We start from the raw sequence: 24,319 nt of genomic DNA on the forward strand, positions 1-24,319 counted from the left end.
ATGGTAAAAGTTCAATAGTCCCAAGAAGGCCTGAAGTTCAGTCTTGTCCTTGGGCGCTGGGGCATCACAAATGGCCCGTACCTTGTCCCCAGTCAGGTGGACCCCTTCTGCGTCCACCATAAATCCCAGAAAGTCCACCTGAGGCACTCCTAGTAGACATTTTTCCTGCTTCACCTTGAGACCCGCCGTCTGGAAACGGTGCAGAACGGTGCAGAGGTGGTCCTCAAACTCCTCTGGCATGGGCCCAGCAATCAATACATCATTGAAGAAGGGGGTGATGCCAGGAATCCCTTTAAGGAGAGAGTCCATTAGATTCTGGAATATGCCTGGTGCCACGCTGACACAGAATTGCAGCCGCTTTACCTTGAACGCTCTTCTGTGCATCACAATTGTCTGCGCCTCTGTTGTGGCCTCATCCACCGGCAGCTGTTGATAGGCTTGGGCCAAGTCCAGCTTGCCAAAAAAAATTGACCCAGCCAGGGTGGCGAGGACATGGCTGACCACTGGCACTGGGTATGCATGGGCCGTGAGGGCCTTGTTTATGGTACATTTGTAGTCTGCGCAGATGCGGACTGAACCATTAGGCTTGACGGGTGTGGGGATCGGGGTTTCCCAGGGGGCATTAGGCACAGGCTCCAGCACTCCTTGCTCCATGAGCCGGTCCAATTCCTCATCTAGACGGGGTTTCAGGCCGAAAGGGACCCGGCGGGCCTTGAGCCTGACAGGTCGTACTGTGGGGTCAAGCTGTAGGGCAATGGGGGGCCCCGTATACTGTCCCAATTTCCCATCGAAAACTCCTGGAAATGCCTTGCATATGGTGTCCACGTCCACTTGTAAGCTAGTGCGGTTCACAGGACTGTTTCTCACTGAGCAGCTTCTTGGAGTCACAGGACTGTGTTTACATTCCAGAGACAGTCCAGGCTATTGGAAGTCTCACGGGAGACTAGAGACGGATATGACGCTACTGGTTTCCTGTTTCCTTTGTTGCTTTGTTCAGTTGCTCTCTGCGTAGCTAGAAAATAAAGTATAGCAATGTAGCCATAAATCTCATCACTTCTGGGTGCTGTTTTGATGCTCTGCTGGGAGGACGTGCCTTGCAGCCTCATCAAAGGCTCAAGGTTGTTAAACACGTTGGGAGGCGAGTCTGAAGGCTCGGGAAGAAAATGAGCTTTATCAGCTTGGCCGAGCAGAGATCCCGACAGTTCACCCCGGTGACGGCTAGCCTCAGTGGTCCAAACCATGCCAATCCCAGTAAGCTAACGTAGGGGCCCTTGACCACAAGCAAGTCCAGTTGCCGTGTCCACCCTCAATATTGCACCCTGAAGGTCCCCACCCCCATTGTGGGGACCTTACGTTTCTGGAAGTCCTGGGGGGTGAATGGGGCCGGCCTGAGTTTGGGACCCCCACTAGGGCACAGTTTCCTTAAGGTCCTTGCTGAGATTATGGATAGAGTTGAACCCGTGTCAAGCTCCATGCGGCACAGGGCCCCCTCTATCTGTACCTCTACATAAATTTTCTCTATGTTGGGGTGGGGCAAGTGGTATACCTGGCAGTCCGTGATCTCCGTCAAGTTGCCTTGGTGCTTTGGGCCCCGGGACCTGGGGCTCTTGGATCGGTCATCTGATGCCTGACGTCAGGTGGGCCGAGCCCGACACACCCAGGCGATGTGTCCCAATTTTCTGCACTGCCTGCACTCTGTGTTGCGGAAACGGCAGGTCTTCCTCTAGTGACTCTCCCCGCAGCTTGCGCAGTTCCTTCCTTCTCGCCGAAGCGGCTGTGGTCTGTGCGCTGCTTGAGTGCACCGCTGTACTCGGTGCACCTCCTCCCTGTCGGATCCTGAGTCGTCGGTGAGGTCTTCGTGGTGGACCCTCGGTTGGAACGGCAGGCTCGGCCGTGCCTCTTGCGTCGACCTCTCGGCAGCTTCCGTTGCCAGGGCCTCCTCCAGAGCGACTTGGAACGTTAGGTCCTTCTTGGCGTAGAGGCGTTGTTGCAGCTTCTCATCCTTCAGGCCACCGACGAGGCGGTCACAAAGCATGTTTTCCAACTCTGAGAAGTTGCAGAACCGGGCGGCTTGGTGGAGGGAGGTCACAAACCCAGTTATGGTTTCCCTAGGGGTTTGCCGCTTTGCGTAGAAGGCATTTTGACGAGGGCTGCGGCGAGAAGTGCCCCTTCAGCTGTTGCATTATTGTTTTGTAAGGAACAGTAGCGACGTCTTCAGGCGCAAGGAGAGCCCGGGCGATTTTGAACTTCTCCTCTCGCTGAAGAATATTGCCCTCTTCTTGGCGTCGTTGGTGACCCCTTTGGCTTCTAGGAGGAAGGTGAAACGGGAGGCCTATGCTTCCCAGTCTCCTGATGGTGGGTTGAATGGCGAGAAGCTGCTGTCGGTTGCCATTCTGAGTTCCTTGGGTCCCGGAGCTGAAGCCTGGATACACGGTGGGAGGCAGCGGTGCGGCAGGTGGCGGTGCTGCGGTGCTGTGTGTGGCGGTCAGCTCAGTGGGATCCCACCTTCGTCGCCAGTGAAATATACTCAGTCGAGAGTGGATTTCATGCTCTTTATTCACCTCATAGTGGTGAGGAGGAATGGAAGTCCCCTCAAAGTATCAGCTTTATATACATTATTTACACAATGCGCTCTACGTGATTGGCTAATTCCGGAATTCTCCTGTAGGCCAATCAGGTTGCGGATTCACTTCCACCTGGAGCTGGATTGGGTGGCTCCTGAGGACCAATCAGACTGCTGAATTCTGGATCCTATTGTTCTAGCACCAATCAGACTGCTGCATTTTGGATCCTATTCAACTCAGTACATAACAGAAGCTGAGAAGGGAGGTCTTGTCATTTGGGAAGCCCAGGACCCTCATACCCACTGCCCTGGCTTGCTCCCCATGAGGTTACTTTAGTGCTGATAACACAGTGAAAACAACAGGCTGCAGTTGCGAGTTACTGGTCCCTCTCCATCTCCAGTGGTTTTACTTCACCCCTGGAGATGCACTCCATAGTCTCTTGAGACAGACAGGTACCAACAACACCCTGAATTTCCTATTTTCGCAAATGCAATGGAGCTCCAGTGAGCTTCCCCTTGAAAATTGTGTACCCACAAAACTGCTGAAGTTCCACTGAACCCCAATTTATTTTCAGGTCATAAAATGGGAGGGGGAGATTTTATCTCAGCACTTTCTTCAACTGATATGTTAAAATTTAAAACGGGAGGGCAAGAAGTTGTGAGAGGGGACAGTGCCGATGTGCCAGGTAAGAGCTTGTGGTATGCTAGCTGTTAAGTTGATCAGTTTGGCAGGTGAAGCCAAATCCACATATTTATATATTTGGCACATTTATATCCTCTATCTTCTATCATATAACTCAGGGCAGCATACATAGGGTTCACAGATATCTCCCAACCAGGCCCTGACCAGCCCCCAACCTGCTTTATCTTCTTCAGGTTGCTGCATTTTGTGCCCACACCTCAGAACATGTCTTCTGGCCTCTGTGCCCTCCAGGTGTTTTGCACTACAGCCCCCATGATCACTGATCATTGGCCATTATACCTGAGGCTGATGGGAGTTGTAGTCCAAAACATCTGGAGGGCACCAGGTTGCGGAAGGATTCCCTGGGATAGATCCCTCTCCCATCCCTAGTATATGAGGGCAGATACATTCTGAATGCCCTCCTCTATTTCAAAGTCTCATAGTCTTAGCTAAATCCTACCATCAAATGCCTGTTTTGTTTCTCTCTTTTTCCTCTAGTAAAATCACCACCAAACCTTAGCTTTGTCACTTCTCCATTACTACTGATGAAAATGTCTCTGAACAGATATTACTAGCCAAGCTTGATGGTTTCCCAGAACCAGGGGACTTATAAATCTGCTCAGACTATTCCATCCTAGAATCCACCAGGGAACCAAAGGTCACTAGGAGACTGCATGCCCTGTCTCCCAAGAAGAACATCATGGCAAGGGGAAGAACCTGAACCCATCAATGCATTGGTCACTGAAAGTGAAGCTACTCCAATGCTTGCTTTCCTCTTCCCTCCCAATTTCTTTTTCATTTTATATTGTGTCTATCAGATTGTGAACCTGTGGGCAATAATTGTCTTGTTTTTAATCTCTGCACAGTGTTTAGGCAACTGCCAGTGCTTTGCTAAGAGTTAAAACTAATAATAATAATAATAATAATAATAATAATAATAATAATAATAATAATAAATGCTAATTGAAAATGAAGTTAATTGATAATAAATAAAAACAACCAGCTGTCTTAAGGCTGGGCAAATGGAGAATTCGTAAACATTTTCTTCTTGTTGAGATCAGGATGTGATATGACTTTGCCAAAACCTGTCCCTATCCCTGTAACTTTGCCCCTGTAACTGTCCCTTCCTTCTTAGGCTTGTAATGAATTTACAACAAACATGATCAACCTTCTTCAAGAGCAAAGTCGGACACGCCCCATTTCTCCAAAGGAAATAGAGAGGATGGTAGGCATCATCCATCAGAAGTTCAGCTCCATCCATCAGAAGTTCAGCTCCATCTTAAACAAAGCACTTGTGAAGCCGTCATGATCTTGAGATCACGGTTCCTTGATGCCAGGTGGGTCACAAGACTCTATGATTTTCTTGTTTTGATTTGTTGGTGATTTGTCCAACACTACAGAAATTGACTCTTCTTTACAGTCAGTGGGTTGTAGCTAATGTTAGTCTTACTCAGAGTGGACCCACTGAAATTAGTGAACCCTCAGTTTAGCCCCCTGGATGAACTGTGTGTGCCCTGACATCCTTGTAGCATACATAAAGAAAGTTCTATCCTTCTTTGGCACCAATTGGCCAACCATGCCCAGGAGGAAGGCCTCTGGTTTCTTCAAAATTGTGTATTTAAATACCTTTTTCATTTCATTATAAATCATCTCCCAGAAAGCCTTAATCCTTGGGCACGTCCACCAAAGGTGAAAGAATGTACCTTCAGTCTCATTACATTTCCAACACTTATTATCGGGCAAATGATAGATTTTTGCAAGCTTGACTGGTGTCATGTACCACCTGTATATCATTTTCATAATATTCTCTCTTAAGGCATTACATGCCGTGAACTTCATACCTGTGGTCCATAACTGTTCCCAGTCAGCCATCATAATGTTATGTCCAACATCTTGCGCCCATTTAATCATAGCAGATTTCACCGTTTCATCTTGAGTATTCTATTTCAACAGCAAGTTATACATTCTTGACAAATTCTTAACTTTAGGATCTAACAGTTCTGTTTCCAATTTTGATTTTTCCACCTGGAAGCCAATTTTCTTGTCCAAATTGTATGCCTCCATTATTTGATAATAATGAAGCCAATCTCGCACTTTATTTTTTAGTTTTTCAAAGCTCTGCAATTTCAATTTATCTCCCTCTTGTTCCAGAATTTCCCAATATTTCGGCCATTTGGCCTCCATATTGAGCTTTTTCTGAGCCTTCGCTTCCATCGGTGACAACCACCTTGGGGTTTTATTTTCAAGTAAATCCTTATATCTTATCCAGACATTAAACAGTGCTTTCCTGACAATATGGTTTTTAAATGCTTTATGTGCTTTGACCTTATCATACCACAGATATGCATGCCACCCAAATACATTGTTAAAACCTTCTAAATCCAAAATGTCTGTGTTTTCAAGAAGCAGCCATTCTCTCAGCCAGCAAAATGCGGCCGACTCATAGTAAAGTTTGAGGTCTTGCCCTGCCAGACAAATCTAGAAATATCTCTCTGCCACTTCTTGAAACAGTCCATTTTATCCAAAATTTGCAGTGTTTGAAACAGAAACAACATTCTTGGCAATACATTCATTTTTATCACAGCTATACGGCCTAGCAGTGAAAGCTTCAGATTTGACCATATTTCTAAATCTTTTTTCACTTCCGTCCAGCATTTCTCATAGTTATCTTTAAATAGATTCACATTCTTAGCTGTCATATTAACCCCCAGGTATTTCACTTTCTTAACCAGTGTTAAACCTGTCTCCTTCTGAAACCTCTCTCTCTCAATCGCTGTTAGATTTTTCTCTAAAACCTTGGTTTTTAACTTATTCAACTTAAATCCTGCAGCCTGACCAAATTCTTGAATCAGTTCCAATACTCTTTTAGTACTAGATTCTGGCTCCTGTAATGTCAATACTAAGTCATCTGCAAATGCTCTCAGTTTGTACTGTTTAGCTCCGACTTGTATGCCCTTAACCAATTGGTCCCTTCTAATCATATTTAAAAGGACCTCCAGGACCGATATAAAAAGCAATGGGGAAATTGGGCAACCTTGTCGTGTCCCTTTCTCTATCTTAAATTCCTCCGTCACCACATTATTAACAATTAGTTTGGCCTTTTGTTCAGAATATATTGCACTTATACCATTTCCGAAACCTTGACCAACCCCCATCCCCTGTAGGTTCTTCTTCATAAAACTCCAGGAAATATTGTCAAAAGCTTTCTCCGCGTCCACAAATATCAGAACTGCCTTGGTATTAATATTCACTTGCAATTTTTCTAAAATGTTAATTATGTTTCTCGTATTATCAGACAAGTGTCTACCCGGGAGAAAGCCTGCTTGATCTTTATGAATCTCTTCCACTAATACTTTTTTTTAATCTTTTTGCCAAAATGTCTGCAAAAATTTTGTAATCCACATTAAGCAGTGATATGGGGCGGTAGTTCTTGAGCTGCGTCTTTTCAATCTCTGTTTTCGGTATAAGTGTGATGTATGATTCCTTCCACGACTCTGGTGCCCTTTTCCCTTCCAGTATTTCATTACAGACTTCCTTTAAAGGTTGTATTATCCATTCTTTCAAAGTTCTGTAATATCTAGAAGTCAATCCATCCGGCCCTGGAGATTTACCTAATTGCATACTCTGAATGGCACCTTCTACCTCCTGTTCAGTTATTTTATAATTCAACATTAGTTTATTTTCTTGAGAATTTTTTTGTACTCCATTTATTTTCAAAAATCGATCTATATCAATTTCTTTCTGTGGCCCTTGTGTATATAATTGTTTAAAGTATCTCTGGAAACAGTTTCTAATCTCCACTGGGTTCTGTATATTCTTTCCTTCCACTTCTAAATTTGTGATAGTGTTAAGTTTTTGTCTTTTTTTCATTTGCCAAGCCAGCAATTTCCCACATTTATTAGCCGACTCAAATGTCTTTTGTCTCATCCGTTTAATTTTCCATTCTATTTCCTGATTCATCATTTTCATATATTGTACTTGATGTAGCTTTATTTCTCTCAAGATCTCTCGCGACTTTGGTTTTGCTCTCAATTTCTTCTCACTTTCCTTTATTTTCTCCAAAATTTTATCTTTCTTCTCGTTTTGGGTTCTCTTCTTTATTGCATTCTGTTGTATCAGGAACCCTCTCATGACCGCTTTACTTGCGTCCCAGATTACTCTTTTTTCAACAGTAGTATTCATATTTATCTCGAAATAATCTCTCAAGGTTTTTTGGGCCTTCTTAGTCACTTCTTCATCCCTAAACAAGGTGTCATTCATCCTCCATCTGAAAGAGCCAATTGGTGTTAGTTTCATCTCCATCTTCACGGCATTATGGTCGGAGCAGGTTTTGGGGCAAATTTCCACTTTTCTTGTCTTTGGGGCCAGTACTCTAGTTACCCATATTTGGTCAATTCTTGTCCATGTCATTTGGGCTTCAGAGAAGAAAGTTCCCTCTCTTCCCAAAGGGTTCTTTGTTCTCCAGATATCAACTAAATCCAAATTGTCAGTCATCTTGAAAAAGGTTTTCGGTAGTCTGCCGTCCTTAGTAACTACCAGTCTCTGTTCCTTGTCCATATTTGTGGATACCACTCCATTCATATCCCCCACCATGATCACATTGTAATCCAAATAGTCCATCAGGGTCTCATACAACTTTTTTAAAAAATCTGACTTTCCCTCATTTGGTGCATAAACTACTATCAAAAATTTCTCTCCTTGTATTTGAATTTCAATTGCTACAAATCTTCCTTGGTCATCTTTAAATAAAAATTTCAGTGATAGGCTCTCCTTTGCATAGATCACTACTCCTCTTTTTTTAACTTTGTCCGATGAGATGAACTCTTGACCCAGTCTTTTGTTAATCAGTACTTTCCTATGTAGCCTTATCACCTGTGTTTCCTGTAAACAAATCAGGTCCAATTGTTCCTTTTTTAATAAATGAAAAACTCTTTTCCTTTTTTGAGGGGAGTTGAGACCATTAATATTCCAGCTTAGTAGTTGCAGAGCCATGATGTAGTTACTCTGCTTTTCCTCCAACTGCACCAAGTGTTTGTTCTTGTTCTGTCGGTGGTATTATTGTCACTTTCTCTGAGCAGTCCAATCCAAAGGGTAATGTTGCTATGTCTAGTATTCCTCTTTTTAGTAGTCCTTTGTCCAATGCTTTTTGTTTTGGTCCTCTGTCTGTCGGGTCTCTATCCAATGCTCTTGGCTCTTCTCCAAATTCTTTCTGCAAATCTTCTCCGTGATCTTTCAAAAATCTTTCTTTGTCGTCCACTGATCTTATTTTTATCTTTCTTCCTTTGAAACTAAAAGATAGGCCTTGGGGGAATTCCCACCTAAAAACAATTCTGTTGCTTCTCAACAGGGCAACCAAATCTCCGTAATTGGACCTAAGGTCCAAAAGATGTTTCGGAATGTCTTTAAATATCTCCACTCTTGACTGATGTATTTCCAAGGTCTTCTGAAAGTGCAGACTCAAGATCTTGTCTCTCTCCTCTTTTGTTCGGAGGGTAATCAAACAGTCTCTCACCCTGTTCTTCTTCCCCCCTCTTCCAAGCCTAAAGGCACTCACTATCTTAAATTCTTCCTTCTCCAAATCTGATTTCCAAAAGTCTGCAAATTCCTGCATAAGAAAGTCAGTCAGACTATCCTTCTCTAGTTCAGGCACAGCCCTGATCCTCAAGTTCGTTTGTTTCTCCTTCAATTCAATCATAGATAGCATCAACCTGTGGTCCTCAAGTTGCCTATGTATGGGTGGTATCTTCTCCTCTACAGCGGCTGCTTTTTCCTTGGCTTCTTCAGCTGTCTGTCGGGTCAAAGTAGATTCCTGTAGCAATTTCTCAATAGTTTCTGTATTAGTATTCACCTTCTGTCCCAAATTATTAATGCTTATAGTGTTTTGATCAATTTTAGTTGATGCTTCAACCACTTGTTTACTTAACTTTTCCAGCGATTCATTTATCTTACCTACTGCAAGTGCTAAAACATCTTCAGATGCCATACCTTTTGACTTAGATTGTACAGATGCAACCACTGATGGTGCAGAAGGGTCAGATGCTGATGCTCTTCACTGCCAAGATTTCCCAGACCTCGTTGTTTTGTCTTGAAGCAAATCTACTTTCTCTTTTCCATCTGCCATAACACTTTAGCTGAAAACCAAGGTCAATCCCACGGCCACAATTTGTTTTGAAGTGGAAAATTCCCCTGGCCCAATTGTTGTAACAATTTCAAAAACTTCCTCTAGGGGGACAGAGTAACAATCAGTACTAGTTACTTTACAAAGTAGCAGTTTTTTTAAGCCCCCATTTCATAAGGTGAAAGACGATTTCAGTTTCAGTTACTTTCCAGTTACTTCTAAGATCAGAAGGAGACAGCCAGAAACAATGTGTCCCCCTTGCAGAGCTAGCTGTCAAAAAGTACTCTATTCACAAACAGTGCATTTCACAGTGCGGCAGTCTTATTGTACATTGGCAGCCCGTTCCCAGGTTTTGAGCAGTAGATTTTAGTTTCCTTCCCTCCCTCTTGCAGGCAAATATAGTTCAAATCTCTCCCCCCCTCTTCTCCTGCAACCAAGGGGGGAGTTCACTTATTTTAATGTTGGAGATTTAGTCCTTCCCAATCAACTTCCAAAGCTTTAGCTTGCGGCTTCTTTGCTTTAGTCTATATACAAGAAATGGAAGGCGGACTTCCTGTTTATGCCTCCCCGCTTCGGTGCCGAATTAAACCTTTTTTTTTTTTTTGCTTCAATTTTTCAATTAATCCTACTCACGGGTAGTTGCTTTCGTGGTCGAAATGTCACAGGAAATAGTCAGCGCTCTCCGGTAACGGCTGTGCGGCTTCACTCCGCGGAAGAAGCAGTCGACTCACAGCACCGCGCCACTCGTCCCGCTTCGCTCCGGACCCCGTGATCGGGTTTCCTTATGAGTTGGGGGGGGGCCGCAAAAGGTGCCCGCCGAGTCCCACGCTCACAGGCTTCACCTGCCTGTGATTTTTAGAGGGTCCCCGCTTCGCCGTAGCGGTGCAGACCCAATTCCCGCAGAGCAAGTCCCTCCGAGTCAGAGGGAGTCCGCCATTACCGATGGCGCCAACCCGGAAGTCCTTCCAGCTTCTTCCCTCCTGGTATGGGGGGTGCACACGCATAACATCCCGCCCCCCCCCCCAGGTCCTGCCAGGGATTGCTACGCCTGTGGATACCAGCTTCTGCCTTCATCTGCTCCCTTCTCATGGGAGCAGCCCAGCCAGAATAGTCAATGATCAGGTGTTGTGGCAGTGCTTGTCTAACAGCACCTGAGGGAAAGAGACAGATGGAGATGCAGATGAAGTCAGAGTACCTTGTCCAATGTTAGGATGTCCCACACCACCCAGAATGTGTGTCTCATTAATATCTAGGGAACACACTATAAATAAGTTCATCAGTAATCTGAAATCTTGGTTTCCACATCTTTGAACTTCTAAGAACAACAGGTAAGTGGGATCTGGACCTTTGATGGAGAGATATGGGCGAATGAATTATTCCATAGATAAGCAATTGCTCCTCTTCTATCAGTTACTAGCCTCTCACCTTGGCCCTGATAAGGGCCAAAGGTTGGTTTGAATAAGTGGTGAAGCATCAATTTCAGCTAGCAAAGGCTAGAGAGAAGTCTGCTTTCCATATTTATATCCTAGCTAACTTTCAGTAATCAAGTCTCACAGCTGTAATTTATTTATTTCCTTGCTTTCTTTCCTCTTTTTGCAGGCGGAAAAGGCATAACTTCAGTAAACAAGCCACAGAAATCTTGAATGAGTATTTTTACTCTCACCTCAGCAATCCCTACCCCAGTGAAGAAGCCAAAGAAGAGCTGGCAAAGAGATGCAGCATTATCTACAAATTAATGACAAGCCCATTGAAAAGTGTTTTGGAAAACTAAAAAGTGATGCTTCAAGTGATTGATTTATTGCACTTATATCCCACCCTTCATCAATTGCATGATTCCAGGGTGGGTTACACCACAATAAAATGCATAAAAATGCAATCATAAACATTTACGGCGAATAATCTAGAACTCGGTTATCAAGTTAGTACTCAGCAGAAATTGCAGCAGCAGCAGCAGCATCAAAACAGTTCCCAACAAAAGGGAAAATAAAATATATTTAATTGGCATTGAAAGGTGGCAAGTGATGGTGCCAATCATAACACTGGAGGGAGGGAATTCCACTCACAGGCTGTATCACAATGAAGCTCTTGGCAGCAGCATGAGGAGGGTTTCTGCAGCTCTTAATGAACAGTCAGGGCCAGTGTAGAGAGTTGTGCCCCTTTGTGTATTTAGACCTCAATACATTAGTAACGGCTTCTTACTGAGCTGAGCTGTTATTCTTTCCCAGTGATTCTGGAGATGCCATTCTGGAGATCAGGGATTAAACTGGAAGCCATCTACTGCAGACCCTCTTCTTTCAGAGTCAATGAAAGATGCAGGGTGTGGGACTTAATGGTGGAAGTGACATCTGTCAACTTCTGATTTTTAACTTCCAGGAGTCACATTGTAGCCAGCACAATGAGATCCTTGAGCGGGTTGGAGTGGGGTGTATTTACAGGCTTCGTGGTCAGCTGGTAGAAGTCACTTCATCATGGGTGAATATTGCCCAAATTTTACAAGTGGAATGAGCAAGTCCCTTGGCTTTTAATTCAGAACAGGGTTAGGAAACTTGTGCATTGCCAGTTGTTGTTGTCTTCCATTTCCCATCATTTCTTGGCCAATGGTCATGCTGGCTGGGGTGACGGGAGTTGAAGTCTGGCAACACCTGGAAGGCTACAGGTTACCTGTCTCTGATTTATAAGGTTACCTGTCTCTGATTCATAAGTGCTCTTGATTGTCTTTCTGCATCAAAAGCGCCCAAGATGACATATAGTTGTTTGAAAATAGTAGCTTTAAAAAATCAACAACAAAAATCAACTACCCAAGTACCTATAGATCAATCTTTTAATGCCCAAGAGAATAAAAAATATTCACTCTACCTATTCATTTCATCAATAAGGTAGAGTAGCTGGGCCTTGCTGCACAGTTAGTCTCAAAGCTGCAGTGCCACCACTGAGAAGGCCAAGCCTTGGGCCCTGCTGTGGCCTGTACAAGCAGTTTCAGTGCACTTTGGGATGGTGCAGTTGCAGGCACACAAAAGATCAAGTTTTCAGTTATCCTATTTATGTATTTATTTCATTTCATTTACATCCCACCTTTTTCTCCAAGCATCTAAAGGTGGCATACATGTTCCTTCCCCCTCTGTTTAATCTCCACAACAACCCTGTTAGGCTGAGAGGCAGTGACCGCTCTAAGGTCACCCAGTGTGTTTCATACCCTAGTGGGGATTTGAACCCTGGTCTCCCATGTCCTAATTCGACACTCTAACTACTCTTCACAGTTCTATAATACAAAATCTTTACTTGATATTATCTATTGTATTTCATATTGTTTGTAAATTGCCTTGAGACTGTTTGTAGAAGGGAACATTTAATAAATAAATAATAATAAGTAATTACCTGTCAATCAGATTGTTAAACATTAAACATTGAATCAGTAAGGCGAAATGTATTTTTGGGTCAATTTTCCTGCAATTGGCCAAAGCCTACACAAAGCCTCTTACTCCTAGCCAATCAGAATGCAGCCCTTTGGTAACAGTTCAATGAAAGCTGTTTGTGCTGTAGCAATAAAAGTCTAGTAGACAAAACGACTGAGGCACTTGGTACATTAGAAGTGTCACAGGCTTAAAATACTGCAGCGGGATCTGTGTCTCCTGCCATTCCAACAGTATTTTATACATTTTAGACATTATTATTACATTCATTGTTTAATATTTCTATTTCAAATTTTGATTTTTTATCATCAAATCCATTTTCCTTTAAATCCTCTTTATACATTTCATTGACTTGACGACAGTGCAACCAGTCATTTACATATTCTTTAACCTCCTCATAAGGTTTCATTTTCCATTTACTCCCCCCCCCCAACAATTTGTGGTTCGAGGACCCGACCCCCGTGTGGTGAAATAAAGACACAAGGACACGAGATATATGGTTAATGGGCAAGAAAAGGCCACAACTTTATTGGTTACAGCAATGAAAAGGTATTGGCTTAGGCATTGGACGATGGGTTATTCACCAGTAGGTGGAGCCTGTCGATGCTAATCCGACTCTAGGCTCACCCCTGTTGTCACCGAGGGTCGTGCCAAGGCCTCCCGCCAAGCAGGCATCGGACGGATACACGACCCCCAGATTCCTTTAACGGAATACCCCTAAAACATTGAAGGCATAGGCGATGGCCAAACCTAGCACTTCGACACACCACAACACAATTATTCCAATGCCTAACCTACCCACCAATACCGCAAAAGTTGTGACGATTGCTACGAGGTAGGCGAAAAAACCAAATAGCCTAGTGCCAAGTGGAAAAACTCCTACCAGGCCCCCCAGGCAACCGGGGCGACCAACCTAAGGTCCATAGCAAGGCCAAAAACCTGAGCCCTAACTAAAAGGGAGTGGAGGGTGGGTGACTTCCGAAGTGGCGACGACGAAGAATGAGGCCGGGGAAAGGCTGTCGCTGCAGCAAAAGCTGCTGAACACGCCCCCTCAGTGGCACCTGGTTGGGTGGCCCACCGAGGGGGCGTGAGCGCCAGCCAGGTGAGCTGCAGGCAGGGGGCCACGCCCCCTGCTAGGCGGAGCTCGGGCTCCCGACCACAACCCCTCCCCTCTCTTCCAGGGAGGAGAGTCTTTGTGGTTCGAGGACCCGACCCCCGTGTGGTGAAATAAAGACACAAGGACACGAGATATATGGTTAATGGGCAAGAAAAGGCCACAACTTTATTGGTTACAGCAATGAAAAGGTATTGGCTTAGGCATTGGACGATGGGTTATTCACCAGTAGGTGGAGCCTGTCGATGCTAATCCGACTCTAGGCTCACCCCTGTTGTCACCGAGGGTCGTGCCAAGGCCTCCCGCCAAGCAGGCATCGGACGGATACACGACCCCCAGATTCCTTTAACGGAATACCCCTAAAACATTGAAGGCATAGGCGATGGCCAAACCTAGCACTTTGACACACCACAACACAATTATTCCAATGCCTAACCGCCACCCGAGCCAAAGGCTCGCCGCCAATACCCTCACTGCTGCAACCAATCCCAGATGCTTTTGCTGACACTAGCTAACCAAATGTCGCTCCCCAAGTCCGATAAGTGGACACCATCATTCCGGTATATAGCTTGGTCGCTAATACGGATACGATCATGCCGGATGACACGGCCACACATAAAGCGCACCCAACGGGCTACCGCCCGATTTACGAGTTTCCTGGTTCTTTCAATGGCCAAACAACTTTGCGCTCCGCGCCACTCGATTCTTTTCAGGAAGGAGGACCAGAACACCGTCGTTCTGGGGCACATAGCTGCCAATGTGTTCAAGTCTCTTTTTATGCTCCCCAATAAGTCCGCACTCTTTCTGCTGGTTAGGTCATTCTCTCCCAACTGTATCACAATAGCGTCGGGAGGGCCAAAGTTGGCTACCTTCTCCCGGAGCAAAGGCAACAGCTCCCCCCATCGCATGCCTCTTCTCGCAAACCAGGAAACTCGGACATCATTTGGGAGGCCAAGATTTGGTGCCAGGCCGCAACTTGCTGCACGCACGCGGGCCCAATGAACAATACTGTGGCCGCAGATCCACACGCTTCTTCTGAGCAAAGCTAGGGGTAAAGACAGAAAAGACGGCAGGTAAGTGGGGGCCCAGCGACTGGTCGCGTACTAGCGAATGTAAGATTTATAAGCATTGGATCTCCACCGGCCCATTTCTTTGATCCTATCAGCCGGTAGCCCTAAGTGCGCAGCCGTGGTTGCGGCACCAATCCTAAAAGAGTGCGCAGCGTACTCCAGGGCAGATAGTCCACAGGCCTCGATCGCCTTGCGCAATACCCTGGTGAATTGGTATCTCGACATGGGCGACCCATCCTCGTGAATCAAAAACGGACCTGGGCCCGGTGGCCTAAGGTCGAGATACCGCCTAGTGTCCTTTACCGGACATGGGCCCTGCTGTGTTGACGCTGTGAGTTTGACCAGGACACCCTTGCCAGCCTGATCGGTCTTGGACTGTCGTATGAGCACTGACACGGAAGAGCTAGACAGCTGCACATCCTCGCACAGGAGTCCGCGGTTTGGACCCCGTGCACTAACTTCAAACACAACCTCCCCAACCCTTAGTGCGCCGAAAAAGGCGATAGCATATGCTGCAGAAAAAAGGCGTGCTTCGAACCTGGACCAGCAAATCAACCTAAGTTTTTTGCGAATTTGAGACAACAACCCGTAAGAAATCGGCTTACGGCCTTCGTCCCTGGGAGGCTGTAACCTGCTCCAACCCTCGATTGCCCTACGTATCATGAAGTCGCCACACGGGTCATGGGCAAATGTAGCTTTTGAAAAGAAACTGATAGCTGCTACATGAATTTTTAATGTTTTTGGGGCCCGTCCCAGGTCGTCGAGATGCGAAAGATACTGCAAAACGTCATCTGTGGTGGGAGGCACATTATATGAAAGCCCGGATAACCTGAACCTGAAACCCATGAAATCACCCCAGGCCTTCTTGTAGGACCTGAGCGTGGAAGGTGCTACGGACGCTAATACTCCCTGTATCACTTTGCGTCTCCAACGTTCCACAGGTACTCCGGAAAGGGTTCGGGCGACTGTTGTGCTCCAGGTGCCAGCGACCGGAAGCGAGGAATCTGGAATCGAGACAAGGCATCGGCTATATCATTATTGGCTCCAGGTACGAATTTAGCTGAAAATATTATATTGTACTCAAGGCAACGGAGGACGAAGGCCCGCAGAAGGAGGGGCAACTAAATGAAAAAATAAAAAATAAAAAAGGGGGGGGTGTTCCTAGAAGGGGGTTACAACAAGAACAAGAGTAAACCGGCTTGAAAGCAAACGGAGGCTAAAAAGACTCTGAACCCCTCTGAACCCAACACGCTTTAAACTACTGTAGGAGGCTTGTTATTCTTGCAAGCAGCCGCACTGGAAAATAATTAGCCCAGAGGATACAGACCCGAGTAATGGGGTGGGGGGTGGGTGGGAGAACACACGTGAGCCTGGTGCTAGAAGAGCCACACAGCACAAAGAACAAGGAAGTAACACCAAGAAACCCCAAGCCTAAACTGCCCACGCTCGGTAAGAGACAGCAGGGGCCACCAGCAAGGAAGCAGGAAGAGCCCAGGAAGTAACAACAAGAAGCCAAGCTTAAACTGTCCACGCTCGGTAAGAGACAACAGGGGGCAACTATACCTAACGCAGACAAAACGGGGAAAGAAACCTTCCAGAGACTAGGCAGTAGCGCCGGCTCGTATTGAATCTCAGCACCACAAAAGGGGGGCCCCCCCACTCACCCACCGTGGAAGATCACGCGGTAAAAGCAAAAGCGGAAAAGTAGAGTAAAATACGTAGAAGCCAACCAGATCAACCAAACGCGCGCGTCAGCTGGTGGGCAGCCAAGGTGGCTTAGCGGCAGCAAACAGTAAAATAAACTAAAATTGGAGTACAAGAGGGAAGAAGGAAAAAACAAAAACAAAAAATTAATACCGCGTATCAGCTATTGGTTGGCCCCAACGCTGCCTAGCGGCTGCCTAAGGTCGGGAGAAGCGCGGTGGAGTGAGTAAATTACGCGCGTCAGCTGTGGGGCGGCCGGAAGCGGAACCGGCAGCTCCTGAAAGAAGCTCCCACGTGGGCTGTAGCCCGGACGCGCAGCTAGCAGTGATTTTCCTTGCACTCCAGCCGGAAAGTGGTGGCGATGGTGGGGTTTGTGCTGTAACAAAGGCTTGATAGAGGAGCCGCCACGAATCCCAGGGGAGAAACAGGCGGGGCAGGCACGCTAGAAAACGCGCCGAAAACACTCAGCAAGCGGTAGGCAAAAAACGCGCCGAAAATCACTCACACTCGCAAGCACACAGCCAGCCTCAGCAGCAGTCGAGATTAAAAGACACAGACACAACCCACAATACTTCCCACCAAAACGCAACACTCAGCCCAGACCCCGCCGCAGTAAACAATAATGAATAAAGGAATAAAAGAGCCAAACCCTCAGCCTAGCCGCAGACAAAAGGCGCGACCCAAAATACTTCCCTGGCTTCAGGTAGCGGAGACCTCCTATTCTGCTGACTTCCGAAGTGGCGACGACGAAGAATGAGGCCGGGGAAAGGCTGTCGCTGCAGCAAAAGCTGCTGAACACGCCCCCTCAGTGGCACCTGGTTGGGTGGCCCACCGAGGGGGCGTGAGCGCCAGCCAGGTGAGCTGCAGGCAGGGGGCCACGCCCCCTGCTAGGCGGAGCTCGGGCTCCCGACCACAACCCCTCCCCTCTCTTCCAGGGAGGAGAGTCTTTCTCACAGGTAACCCAATTTTTACTCATATTTATCTTTTTCACACTCATTGCTTCCAGTGGAGATAACCACCATGGTGTTTTACGTTCGTCTCATGAGACCAGGGCCCTGCAGGATCTGATTTCTTTCCGCAGGGCCTGTAAGACAGAGTTGTTCCACCTGGCCTTTGGCTTGGAGTCAATTTGATTCCCTCCCCCTCTTTCTTTTTCATTTCTCCTCCTGTGATGAGGCTGCATTTTAATTGTTTTAATGTTATATTTTAATCTTGTTTTTAAGTTGTATTCATTCAACTCGTTTTTATTATTGGTTGTTAGCCGCCCTGAGCCCGGCCTTGGCTGGGGAGGGCGGGGTATAAATAAAATTTATTATTATTATTAATAATAAGTTTTTATACCTGTCCCATACTTCATATATATATCTTCGAAATATATGATTACCAAATCCTTTATGGATTTTTGTTTTATTATACCATAAATATGCGTAGCAGCCAAATCTATCATCGTAACCCTCCAAATCCAACAATTCTGTATTTTTTAAGAACATCCATTCCTTTAACCAACAGAGGCAAGCTGCTTCATAATACAACTTCAAGTCTGGCAGGGCAAAGCCCCCTCTTTCTTTAACATCTGTTAACAATTTATATTGTATTTTTGGTTTCTTCCCCTGCCAGACATATATTGAAATTGCTTTTTGCCATTCTTTAAAAATTGCTGCCCCCTTGATTATTGGAATTGATTGAAATAAAAATAACATCTTTGGTAGCACATTCATTTTTATAGCCGAAATCCTTCCCCAAAATGACAATTTCATCCTCCCCCATACTTCCAGGACTCTCTTAATTCCATTCCACACCGGTGTATAATTACAGTGGTACCTCAGGTTAAGTACTTAATTTGTTCTGGAGGTCCGTACTTAACCTGAAACTGTACTTAACCTGAAGCACCACTTTAGCTAATGGGGCCTCCTGCTGCTGCCACGCCACCGGCGCACAATTTCTGTTCTCATCCTGAAGCAAAGTTCTTAACCTGAAGCACTATTTCTGGGTTAGCGGAGTCTGTAACCTGAAGCGTATGTAACCTGAAGTGTATGTAACCTGAGGTACCACTGTATTTTGAAATAAATCTATATTCTTTGTGGTTAACCAAATTCCTAAATACTTAATTTTTTTGACTGCTTCTATACCAATCTGTTGCTGCAACATATCCACCAAGTCTTGTTTCATATATTTAACTAACATTTTAGTCTATCTTTTGTTTAGTTTGAAACCTGCTACTTGTCCAAATTGTTCTATTTCTTCCATAACTTCTTTGGCATTATTTAGTGGTTCTTCTATAGTTAGTACCAAGTCGTCTGCAAAGGCTTTCACTTTGTGTTTTTTCCGGCCAACTGAAATTCCTTTTATTTTCTGATTTTCTCTTATTGTCCTTAGGAAGACTTCCAGTACCGATATGAATAATAGTGGTGAAAGCGGACACCCTTGTATTGTACACTTCATAATTTCAATATTTTCAGTTATTATATAATTTATTATCAGTTTTGCTTTTTGATCAGAATATATCACTTTTATTCCTTTTATAAACGATTGTCCAATATCTACTAATTCCAAATTCTTTATCATAAATTCCCAAGATATTATCAAAGGCCTTTTCCGCATCTACAAACATTAACATCGCTTGTTTTTCATTCCTGGCCGTCAGATATTCAATTATATTCACAATATTCCTTATATTATCTTTCATCTGGCGACCAGGAAGAAAACCTGCTTGATCTTTATGTATTATCGCATTCATTACTTTTTTCAGCCTAGTTGCTAATATACTTGCAAATAGTTTGTAATCATTGTTCAACAGCGAAAATGGCCTCTAATTCTTCACTTGCAATAAATCAGAGTCTGATTTTGGTATTAACATAATATATGCTTCTTTCCACGTTTCTGGTATTTCTCCTTTCTCTAATATATTATTCATCACTTCATCACTTCTTTCAATGGTACAAGTAGGGTGTGCTTTAGTTCTTTATAATACTTTGCTGTAAATCCACCCAGTCCTGGTGCCTTTCCACTTTTTAGTTGTTTTATTGCATCTTTAATTTCTTCTTCCTCTATTATTACGTTTAACCGTTCTTTCTTTTTTGTCAGAATTTGTTGCACTCCTTTCTGTTTCAAGAATTCCTCTATCTTCTTTACATTCTCTTTTCCAGTTTTTTTATAAAGTTGTTTATAAAAATTAACAAATCCTTTTCTGATTTTTTTCGGATTTTCTACTTCTTTTTCATCCAATATTATTTTATTTATTGTGCTTTGTGCTTTGAGCTTTTCTTTTTTTAATTTGACATGCCAACCATTTGCCTGATTTGTTAGCATATTCAAAATTCTTCTGTCTCATTCTTTTTATGTTCCATTCCAATTCTTGATTAATGATCATTGCAAATTGTAACATCTTAATGTTTTGATTAATCTTTTGATCTTTTGGATTTTCTATTTTTTTTTTCATTTTTCATAATCTGATTTAAGATTTCTTTTTTTCCTTTCTCTCTAAATTTTTTCCTGATGCTATTTTGTTGAATAAAGAAACCATGCATAACCGCTTTACTAGCGTCCCAGACAACACTCATTTTGGTTTCTTTATTACAATTATTTACAAATTACTCTATTAGCATCTTCTGAGCCTTCGCATTTATTCTTTCACCTTCTAACAAATTTTCATTTAATCTCCATCGAAAAGTCTTTTCCTCTAATTCTTTTATTTCACACTTAATTGCATTGTGATCTGAAAGTATCTTTGGTTGTATTTCTATTTTTGTAACTCTGGGTGTTAATTCACTGGATAGCCATACGTAATCAATTCTAGAAGCTGAATGGTTTGGTTCTGAAAAATGCGTAAATTGTCTATCTAATGGGTGTCTCAGTCTCCAAACATCTATTAAATTATAATTCTCTATCGTAGAGAAAAAAGTCCTTGGTAACTTCCCTTCTTTTATTTTCTCTTTTTTTCTTGTCCTGTCCATTTCCAATGAAACCACTCCATTCATATCTCCCATAATTATAATTTTTTGGTCCATGAATTCAAATAATTTTTCTTCCAAATCTTTATAGAATTCCATCTTACTTCCATTTGGTGCATAAATTCTGACAATTATCAGCTTTTCACCTTGCCAGGTGACTTGTAAAACTCATTTCCCAATTTTTGTTGATTAATACTCTTCTGTGTATACTGGCTACATGAGTCTCTTGTAAACAAATAATGTCCAAATTCTTTTTTAGCAAAAATTGTCCAATTCTATTCCTTTTATTTTTATCATTTATGCCATTAACATTCCATGTCCATAATTTCAATGCCATTTTGGCCTCCTTTGTAATAAGTTTGTTAAAATTCTTTAACTTCTTTTTCTCCTCCTCCTCCTCCTCCTCCTCACTTATTAATATATTCTTCTTCTGGAGTCGCTGCTGCTGCCTCTTTTCCTTTTCCCAACTCTTTATATCTTCTCAGAAATTTGTGTGTCTCATCCACACTCTTGAATTTAAATTTCTTTATAGTAAAATGAAACTCCTTCTGGAAATTCCCATTTAAATTCGATTCCATTTTTTCTCAAAATCTGAGTTAATGTCTTATATTGGCTGCGTGTTTTAAGCAACCGAAGTGGGACATCTTTAAATATGGTTGTAAATATTCCATCAATGCATAGTCTTTTTTCTCTATTTTTTTGCAAAATCAAACTTCTCATTTCTCTATCCTTGAATATAATGTAACAGTCTCCTGGGAATTTCTTTGCCTTTGTTGTCCTTGTCTTAATCCTGAATGCATTTTGTATTGTTTTCACCACATCTTCTACCTCCATATTTAGCCATTGTGCAATCTCTGTTGTTAATTTTTCCAAAATATTTTCTCCTTGCAATTCTGGTACAGATCTCAGCCTCAGATTCATTTTTCTTTGCCTCAGTTCATTCACAGCAATTGCATCCCACAACTCCTCTTGTTTTTTATTAATTTCCGAAACTTCACCCTTAACTTTTTCTTCCTCTTTTTTCATGTCTCTTACTTCTTGCTTTGTCCACTTCAATCCTTCTTCTAAACTTTGTGTTCTCTTTGTTATTTCCTTCAACCGGCCTTTCAATTCCAAAACTGTTAAATCATACTTTTGGTCCATTTGCTCCAATCTTGTCTCTATATTCTTTTCACTCTGTTTTATATCTTTTTTAATTTCTGCAAACATTTTCAAAATTTCATCTTTGTTTTCACTTTCTTGTTTCGATCCTCTCCTCTCTAATGGTGTTCCTCCTTCTCCTGCCTTCTTTTTTTCTGACATTATGCCTAAGTGTTGTTTTTTTCGCCACTAGGTGTCACCCTTCCTTAATGAATAGTCAAAGAAGGTAGAACAGAACTTTATTTGTCAGGAGTTTTATTGCCTCTTGAATCCACTATCTCAAAAAAAAAAAAAAAAAAAAAAAAGGAAATTTAAACACCCTTAAAGTCAACCAATTAAAGATTTAAATTAAAAATAAAAATAAAAATTAATTTCTTCTGCCTCTTGTATGGCCAATCCGTTAAAGAAATGAATTCAGCGGAGTTTATAAAATTAAAAGGAAGAAAAGCCCCTTTTCCACATCAAACAAAGGGGGGGGGACGAAATATAAAACAAACCACTTCTTCAGCTGCTTGTCAGCCTAATTCCACTCACGATCCAATTTGTTGTTGTTGTTGTTTAGTCGTTTAGTCGTGTCCGACTCTTCGTGACCCCATGGACCAGAGCACTCCAGGCACTCCTGTCTTCTACTGCCTCCTGCAGTTTGGTCAGCCTATGCAATATTTTTCTTTACAGCATTGGACTTTCCTTTCACTTCCAGGCATATCCGCAACTGAGCGTCCTTTCGGCTTTGGCCCAGCCGCTTCATCAGCTCTGAATCTACTTGTACTTGTCCTCCGCTCTTCCTCAGTAGCATGTTGGACGCCTTCCAACCTGAGGGGCTCATCTTCCTGCATCATAACTTTTATATGCCTGTTGCCTTTGTCCATGGAGTTTTCTTGGCAGGGATACTGGAGTGGCTTGCTGGTTCCTGCTGCAGGTGGATCACGTTTGGTCAAAACTCTCCACTATGACCTGTCCATCTTGGGTGGCCCTGCACGGCATAGCTCATAGCTTCTAAGAGTTATTCAAGCCCCTTTGCCATGGCAAGGCAGTGATCCATGAAGGGGCACGATCCAATTACTCTCCACCAATCCAAAGGGTAGGGGAAAAGGGGAAATGCAGAACCAATAATCCAAAAAACAAAGAGAAGAGAAGTTCAATGGATATATATATATAAAAAGAAGAAGAAATGGTAAAGGAAGAAGGGGAAATTCAACATAAACGCCAGTCCTCCAGCTCCAACAATCCACACAAGAAGAAGAGAGGGGGTGATTCAATGTCCTAATCTCCACTCCACTCCTCTTTCATTTAACAACAAAAAAGAAATAATAAAAAATATCCGAACTTCAATTTAAATCAATTTGGGCTCAGTAGCTTCTCCAGTACTCTGTGGTTTGGTACATTCAAAACTAAAAAGAAAAGCCGCACTTTAAGGTTCTTAATTTTTGTGCAGTTACTAAAAACGAAAGTAAAAGTTTTTGGAGGGTTCTCCTCCTGCCGTCCCAAAGATTTGCAGACAGATCAACAATACTCATGGTAAGAGGCTTTCACCTCTTTTAAATCAAATATATACAATCCTCTTTCTTTCAGGACCACTTTCATGCCTGACAATTTCTTTTCCTCTAGGAAAAATTTCAAAAATCTCCATGGGTGAGCTTTAGAGTTAACCACAAACCTGTTTGCTCCCTATATCCATCTACTTAAAGCCACACCATTCATTTTGGTATCTGCAGGATCCAGACAAATGACATAAACAGATGCTAAAACATTGTTTAACAATGAACTTGGCTTTGTTATAGAACCAGTTTTAGCATATCTTTCAGCAGATCCTAATTAGCTGTCTTTCAACGCACTGCACACCTGCCCCCACAGATAACAGATGAGCGCGCCTGCACAGGCGACGGCATTCAGAGGCCAATAAATAAATTGCAGGTCAAAATTATTACAAAGCTTTTCCTCCGAATAAACCCATCTCCTTCACAATACAAAGCCGTCAATATGAAAAGCACCTAAAAACTGACTCAAATGGTATGATCACAGGGGCCGTTTGAGTTTAATAATCCGACTGTAGTTCAGGCATTTTCAACAGCTCATTAAGGGTTCATTAATATATGGGCAAGCTTTTGAATTATAAATAAGCAGATTAGAAACCCGTGGTGTCTGAATTGTATAGTAGTTATCTTGGCTAGGGATGCGGGTGGCGCTGTGGGTTAAACCACAGAGCCTAGGACTTGCTGATCAGAAGGTCGGCAGTTCGAATCCCCATGACGGGGTGAGCTCCCGTTGCTCGGTCCCTGCTCCTGCCAACCTATCAGTTCGAAAGCACGTCAAGGTGCAAGTAGATAAATAGGTACCGCTCCGGCGGGAAGGTAAACGGCGTTTCTGTGCGCTGCTCTGGTTCGCCAGAAGTGGCTTAGTCATGCCGGCCACATGACCCAGAAGATGAATGCCGGCTCCCTCAGCCAATAAAGCGAGATGAGCGCCGCAACCCCAGAGTCGGCCACGACTGGACCTAATGGTCAGGGATCCCTTTACCTTTACCCATCTTGGCTAACAGAGTAATATTGCAAGCACAATGAAAGGTTG

At 43.5% G+C, this 24,319-nt stretch overlaps 1 protein-coding gene and 1 pseudogene across 1 annotated transcript; both read right to left on the bottom strand.

The window, feature by feature from the left end:
- Positions 1-251: 251 nt before the first annotated feature.
- On the bottom strand, positions 252-2,451 carry LOC144326292 (uncharacterized; annotated as a pseudogene).
- A 12,373-nt stretch (positions 2,452-14,824) lies between these two features.
- On the bottom strand, positions 14,825-17,683 carry LOC144326300 (integrase/recombinase xerD homolog). Its single transcript, XM_077922851.1, has 2 exons — positions 17,634-17,683; positions 14,825-15,984 (listed from the first exon to the last, which is right to left on the bottom strand). The coding sequence occupies exons 1-2, from the start codon at positions 17,681-17,683 to the stop codon at positions 14,991-14,993; spliced, it is 1,044 nt and encodes a 347-aa protein (XP_077778977.1). The 3' UTR covers positions 14,825-14,990.
- Between the last annotated feature and the right edge of the window lie 6,636 nt (positions 17,684-24,319).

The sequence above is a fragment of the Podarcis muralis genome, chromosome W (genome assembly GCF_964188315.1).
Source record: "Podarcis muralis chromosome W, rPodMur119.hap1.1, whole genome shotgun sequence".
Classification (NCBI taxonomy): domain Eukaryota; kingdom Metazoa; phylum Chordata; class Lepidosauria; order Squamata; family Lacertidae; genus Podarcis; species Podarcis muralis.